General features: G+C 37.0%; 1 protein-coding gene across 2 annotated transcripts in view; it reads left to right on the top strand.

Moving 5' to 3' along the window:
- Positions 1 to 7,500, top strand: part of Prx5 (Peroxiredoxin 5) — a 9,054-nt gene that overhangs the window by 1,070 nt on the left and 484 nt on the right. For both annotated transcript variants that reach the window (XM_086539514.1, XM_043018572.2), the window contains 3 exons: positions 1,479 to 1,613; positions 2,227 to 2,358; positions 6,731 to 7,500. The exon at positions 6,731 to 7,500 is cut by the window's right edge and continues 484 nt beyond it. In XM_086539514.1, coding sequence (XP_086395640.1) covers positions 1,479 to 1,613; positions 2,227 to 2,358; positions 6,731 to 6,928 — 465 coding nt within the window. In that variant the 3' untranslated portion in view covers positions 6,929 to 7,500. The remainder of the gene's footprint in view (positions 1 to 1,478; positions 1,614 to 2,226; positions 2,359 to 6,730) is intronic.

The raw sequence follows: 7,500 nt of genomic DNA, 5'->3' as shown, positions 1-7,500 counted from the left end.
GTGATAGGTCTTCTGCACGTGGTATTCATTACTCTAGGGTCTGATTCATATAACCTTCTATTTTTCTTAATTTCTTTTTTTTTTCAATTACAGGTTGAAGTTTGAGTTGTTTTTTATTTGTTTTTTTGGGAAATTACATAAGATGAATTGACCTAAATTTATACAGTATAGATTTTATGAGATTTTATTTCCATGTGGTTGTGGAATGTTATAGGACTTAAATATATGGAAGATGTTAATGAAGGTTATCTTTATTTGTGTTTATGGTATATATATATAAGTATAAATAGTTGAGAGAGTGAAATAGGGGTCTTTGTGACAGATGACTACAATTATGAGAATGTTTTCTCTTCAGCTATCAAATTCAATACATTTTTTGTTTATTTGTAATTAACAGCGATAGCTTAATTTAACATAGGATCGTGTTTTTGGGTGATTTTTCATTTGTTCAGAAAAGAAAAACTATGGGTGATTCTTATCTTGTGATAATAATACTGTCTGGAGTAAAGGAAAATATAATTTTCAATTATCTAATTTTATATTTTATGTATATCCTACAAAGTGTCTTATGTGTAAGAAAAAAGCAGCAGAACTTTCTGTTTAACATTCAGAAGCCCAAGTTCTTTGCATTGGGTCAGATTCAGAATTTATTGATTACATTGGAATCTGACTGTCTAACTTCTACAGTTGGTAAATGTCTACACCTACACATCCGCTAATGGTCTTTATGAGCGTTGCCACGGTAAATGTCCACACCTGCACATTTGCTGGGCTCTACATGCGTTGCCACAGCCGTTATAACTGTTTTTGCTCTGGTAAAGGCCAGCAAATCTCCAATGTGTATGTACACTCTCTTGAGATAGAGATTATAGACCTTCCTGGCAATTTATGATTGAAGAAGCTCTATCCAAGCTCTATCTTGCCCTTGTCTGAGCATAGAGCATAAAATCCTTCACTGCCACTTGACACTGACCCATTATCTGGGTGTACTTGAGTTTTTTAGCTTTCCGTCGCAGATCACGGCAAGCTTCGAGATTATTTAGATAATGCATAGCCGATTTAGGTATGAGAAAGAAAACTGGTTTCGGAAGCCACTTTAAGTGTCTGTTAGATATTCACTTTTCTGTTTGATATGTTCTACATCTTCAAACATAATGAAACAAAAATTACATAGATGATTAAGTATATATCATATGAATTATTTCAGTTAAACATTATCTAGCACAGAAAAATTAGATATCATATGTCATTTCTCTCAATTCAATACTTATCTTGCAGTTATCATCTGTAAATTACATTAATTGCCATATTAAGATAAGTACCAGTAGATGCCCTGTATTCAAGCAATTATCACTAGGTTCATATATTGCAATACACATATCCTTTTAATTCCTTTTTGTTTCTTTAACTTCCACAGTTAATAAGATTATTAAACTAAATTTGTAAATTATATGACACTTAATACTTTCTTTAATCAGGTCGGTGATGAAATCCCCAGCGTCGATCTCTTTGAAGAGACCCCAGCCAATAGCGTCAACTCGCGCGACCTGTGTGCTGGCAAGAAGGTCCTCATCTTCGCAGTGCCTGGTGCCTTCACCCCAGGATGCTCGAAGGTGAGTCATGCTTGGTTACTTAACGGGACTAACCCTTTGATCTTAAAAGAAGAAAAAAAATGGAAATTCAAATGGTTCTTAACTCCTTCCCGACTGTGACTGCGATACTCGTCATATTAATTTTGAAGGTAGCGAGGGGATATACCTGGCATTAAGGGGGTGAGCGGATTTAAGGAGGTTGCTTGTACAATGTTCAAGAAGCATGATACAGGTGTTGAATACCTAGTTTTCTAAGAAATGCTAACAAATATCATTACTGGTAAGCTCCTTTGTTCTAGGGAGGTAGGGAATTTAATTATTAATATTTGGCTATAATGTATGCTAAATGAGATATTTGGTACATGTTTTCTCGGCTGAATGGCTCCATGTACCAAGCAGTTATTATTTTTTTTTTTCTTGCTTATATATGATCAGTTATGTTATTTTAGTTATTTTATGATTATGTTATTTCTAATAGTCTAATTGTAGTAGTAGTAGTCATCATCATCTTTGTCAGTGTTATTGCATGGTAGAATTATTTTGATATTCTCAGCATTATTATTTTCTTAATACAAAACTCATAGCAGTTTATCACAGTAATGTAATTAGACATTGACAGCCTTAATTCTTTCAGACTCACCTCCCGGGATACGTCAGCAGTGCCGATACCATCAAATCGAAGGGTGTCAGTGAAATAGTGTGCGTGTCTGTCAACGACCCCTTTGTGATGAGCGCCTGGGGCCAGAACCAGGGAACGGGGGAGAAGGTAAGAGTCCAAGATAGTAATTAGAATGTATTCTGTTTGAAGTGTGAATGTTATTGGCAGTGTTGTTATATGGCTTGCTATTACTGTTAATCATTCTGTTGAGTAAATTGATAGGTAAGCTGTATTACATTTATTCAATAAGCTAATAGGAGTGAGTATATAACCAAAATTTATGTGTGCTTTTTGCATGAATCTCCACTATTTAGATATTAGTTTCACTTGTAGAGGTGTCACATTTAAGTGAACGTTATATAAGTTGGGGTGTTATAGAACAGAAAAATAACTATAACTTTATTCATTATTACTTAGATAATTAATTAAATATTCTGTCTCCCCTGGAGGTCTGATGTTGACTCTTGTCAGTGTCATAATTAATTCAAATGTTTTAGAATCTAGTGCTTTCCAGTTTTAGTTCTCAGATGCATGGCATGAGGATTTTTCCTTCCCACTCGTTGGAAGTGTCCATGCAATATGAATGTTGCTGATGAAGTCTTTAGTGAGCGCCAGCCAAAAGCTATGACCTCTCCTGACCCAGTGTTGACCACAGTGTTGCCTGTTCTTTACAAAGCTTGTAGTTATCACCCTTATACCCCTGTGGCAAGGTGTCTATAATGCCTTAAGAAACCTTAAGGGTTTATGTCCAATATAATTTTAGCATTGCACTCTGTTGCTCTGTTGGAATGTGGAGCTCCCCCTTAGTTGCCAGTGCTTCTACCATACAGCCATTGAAAAAATAGTACAGTAGTGTATAAATGGTCTTAACCCATTGTGTACAGATGTCAAGACATACATGTCGGCACTGATTAGGCCTAAGATATGAGTGTCAATGCAAACATGACGTGACATTGGGATCTGCTCACAGTTGAAGCGTGCATACAGTCATAAAGTATTATGGCTGTAATGACACTGGCTCCAGAGCTACAGGGTTCCAAAGTCAGCCTAAACTCGCATTTTTTTATGTATTTATGGAAATATATTTTTTGGGCTAGTCTGCGCTACCCAAAGGGTGGAGAAAACCCTTTCCCCGTCCCTCTAATTTTTAGCCGGTGCCGCTAGTGTTGTAGAGCGCCTTCCTTGATGACCTGTTAGGTTGTTAGGCGCCCCGTCGGCAATGGGTTATGGTTCTTAACCCCTTTTCCTCCTGCACTTGCTTGGACCGGCTTTGCATGCGGCATGGGGGGGCTCTCGAACATAATACTAAATCAATTATACAACCGCTGAAGCATGCCCGCACCGCGCTATAATATACATATAATTTGTCTGTGGCCGGCGGTATTGGGTTAATGGCTATACACGACCGATGGCTTGAAAATGTGTGAAGGATTCATTTTGAACGTGTCGTAAACAAAACAGTAAAATAAAGATCAGGAAAGCACATCATTACTGGCAGAATTGTGTATATTCCAGTTTATACCTTCATGAAAATGAGTGTACTTTATAACCTTGTTAATCTGATTTGTAAACCCACTGTTCCATAAGGGAAAAAGCAGAAGAGATTATCAACTTCATAATGGGCAAATGATTTTGTAGCATGAAAACAATACATACTTTCGGTCCTTCATTTTTATTGTGAAATAGCCCAATGTAGGGTGGTATTAACTGTCAATTATTTTCTAAAAAAAAAAAAAATGTAAAAAATGAAATTTATTGCCCAATTTTAGTAAATATGATAAATTATCTCTAGGATTGTAATATTGCTAAAGAAGATTAATTATACTTACATACATACTTACATATTCTAGTAAAATGCAAACGACTAAACACTGAATGTATGAATGTAGCTTACAGTAGTAAAACCCAATTAAAAGAAACATTATCACTTGTCATTCATCATCTCCATTACTGAATGAATTATGAGTGCCTTCATTTTTTTTATACAGGCTTTATGTTGCAAAATCTATTGGTGTGATTTGGTTTTGATTGCTACCATTTAACCAAGATGGTGGTTCAGTGTTCAAATCAACATGTAGCTTCTCGTGTGGTTAGTTTTATAATGAATACACTCAGTCTAAAGTGGGTAACTTTTTCTGCCATATGACACCCTTAACCCCCTTAATGCCCTTAACCCTCTTAACTCCCTTAACCCCCTTAAACCCCTTAAACCTCTTAACCCATTCCCGCCGGGACTGTTTCGTCTTTTATGGCTTCAATGCCGGGGCTCTCGAAGGCATAGGCCTAAATCAATTATATTATTGACGGCGTATGCCGGCACCCGGTGCTATCATATTACATAATCGCCATCTGTGGCTGGCGGCCGGCGGTATTGGGTTAACCCCTTAGAGGATATGTGTGCTAAATTCAGTCATGCTTAGGTAAAGACATGAGCAACCTGTGCCAAGATTCTACAGGAAGATAGAATTGGCAGTTTTTGACCTGTAGAGTTTAAAAATTCAACTCATTTTTTTGTGCAGATTGAATTTGAGTTGATAGAAATGAATTGTTTAGTGCATATCTGCGTTAAGATATTACAGATTCTTTGATCATCAGCCAAACCCCAACCTGAGCAGTAGGCAGTTTGTATTTACCAAACAAAAATTACCAGATTTGATATATAATGATGAAATAAATTCATAGGAATAGGTACTGCTTTTGTCATTTGTACATCTTCACTGTTCTTACACAGATTACAAGGGTTGATGTTGCCTCTGATAAATGTCTACTAAAACTATATTGATTTCAAATATCCATTCTCTTGGAAAATATGATAATGATATGTATTAATTTGTTTGCCATCTTTTAAGGAAAAATGCATGTCAATTTTAACCCTCTCTGGACGGGTGGTACAGTACTGTACTGCTCATTCAAAAGCCCAGTGGCCGGGCGGCACAGTATTGTGCCAGCCATTTAATTGATTTAGGCCTAATAATTCGAATTGCTCCGGCATTGGGACATTCAAGGCTGGAATGCCCCCGTCGTGAGTGGGTTAACTTGCATGTCATATTTTAAGGTCTTATAAGCTGGCTAAAGTAGTGCAATTACATCTAAGAACTTGCAATAATATGATGGATATTGTAGTTCCAGGATGGCTGTCATTTGCCATTTGCAATTTTTGTATTGCAATTGTTAGATTAATTTTATTCTCTGGGTTACATATTAACCATGCTTAACCCTTCTAAGACAGGCCACATAATATGACGTTCATCCTTGGCTGGGCATCTTAAAATGTGTTTCCTATTATATTTTAGACTTATGGTATGGTATATGTGTCTAAATATGATATAAGAGCAAAGTGATACTAATTAGTATAATTAGTTACACAACTGAAGGCATGACTAGCCTGCATTTAACCCGTTAACGACGGATGACAAGATAACACGTCTAGTGGTTTTTGGGCTACACGACGGGGACGCGTTACTTTGTCTAGCCCGGGGCGCGGGAGGAGCCAGCGCGCAGCGCTGGCTCGCGGCTAGTGCGGCCGAGAATCCCGACGCGTTAGGCTTATGCATTCAAGAGTCCCGGAATTTTGGTCTATTTAAGCCGGATTGGCCCCGTCGGGAACGGGTTAAAAAAAAAAAATGTTAGCCAGTAATCTTTCCCGGAGCAAAATGTGTGTAGCGGAAGGGTTAACCACGTTGATACAAAACTTACTTTTACAGTCAAGGGGTTTAGTTTTTTATTCTTTTTATTCTTTTAAATACAAGTTGTAATTATTGTAGAAAAAAATCAGTGACAAGATTAAATTAATGTAATTCAGATTCTCATTATGATACTTAATTGACTGATTATCAACATAAAAAATATTGATGAGGCAAATACTTATTGCAAATGTAAAATATTGATATGTGACTATTGATGCACATCCACATGATCTAACAAGCTGTGATCAGGCATGTGGTGTCAGGCATATCTGTGACTATTGTCCACATAACAGAGTCAACGAGTAGTTAGATAAAAAGTACTCGATAGCACCGGTGGCTGTTTGAGTACCTGGCATTTTCCCTCGAGCACGGGCATGGATATTCCGCTGGTATGCTTGTCAGATTTCTACAGTGATCGCTTTATCACTCCATTTGACAGGTATACGTGATCAGGAGGATGCATCTTTAGGCGTTTGTTTGAAAAGTACTGGGTTGTCTTAGAGTCTCATAAGATGGTTGTGTGGTATCTAACTCTTTTGTTAATGTTAAGTTAAATCACTTGAAGGTCTTGTTAAGATTTTCTCTGCTGTGCATTTCGTATTGATATTAAATAATTTTAATGATTACTGGTCTTGAATACTGTTTGTTTTATAAATATTATTATTGTAATTATTCCTGTTGTCCTTAATGTTATTCTCTTTATTGTTTCATTTATAACTGTTTTTATTGTTCTTCTATTGTTATTACAATTTTTTTGGCACCGGATTTATCACAACTTCAATGTCCACCCTCAGGTTCGCATGCTGGCCGACACGAACGGAGATTTCACCAAAGCCCTTGGCCTGGAGCAAGACCTGGCCGTGTTGGGAGGCCTCCGCTCGAAACGCTACTCCATGGTTGTGGACGACGGCAAGATTACCCAGTTGAACGTTGAACCTGACGGGAAGGGTCTCTCTTGCTCTCTGGCCGATAACACCATGGCTCACTTGTAGATTGATGGATGCCTGTATGATGGGGTGATGCCGATTATGGTGTAACGAGAAATTGTGGTTGATTTTCCCAGAACAGGGGCATTGATAGCAAGAAATGACACTGTAATAGCTTTAATATTTTTATTTTTATTTTATTTTTTTCTATGGGAGGTTTTCCAGATATACGAGACGAGAGTTGTATAAAAAGATCACACCTGCTTTTTTTCTGTTCGCTGAATCTCAACTCTTAAAAATCCTGTATTCGTTCCCTCTCGCACTCTTATAACGGCACTGGAATCTAAAGTGAAATGTACCAAATCCTGTGACAAACATATCATAGTAATTAAATGATGACCAGACATGACAAAGAGAGAAAGTACTTAATAAATTGAACCTTTGGTATAACTTTTGAATCACTGGAATTGGTCAGTAGATACGGGGGTGGAATTTCAGCTCTTTAATGCAAGGCAGTTCATAATCATTACCATGTATGATTTCAGTTACATAAGACAAATGATAACCACACTAATTATAAAAGTAGCAATAGTAAGTTCCTGTAAATACCTAAGAGTTTTGTAGTTTAGACTGCAAAT

The sequence above is a fragment of the Penaeus japonicus genome, unplaced genomic scaffold (assembly GCF_977035675.1).
Source record: "Penaeus japonicus unplaced genomic scaffold, GWHDUDI00000001_assembly GWHDUDI00000009, whole genome shotgun sequence".
In the NCBI taxonomy this organism is placed as follows: Eukaryota; Metazoa; Arthropoda; class Malacostraca; order Decapoda; family Penaeidae; genus Penaeus; species Penaeus japonicus.
Note: the sequence above shows the minus strand (reverse complement) of the source record. Positions and strands in the feature narration are given on the sequence as shown.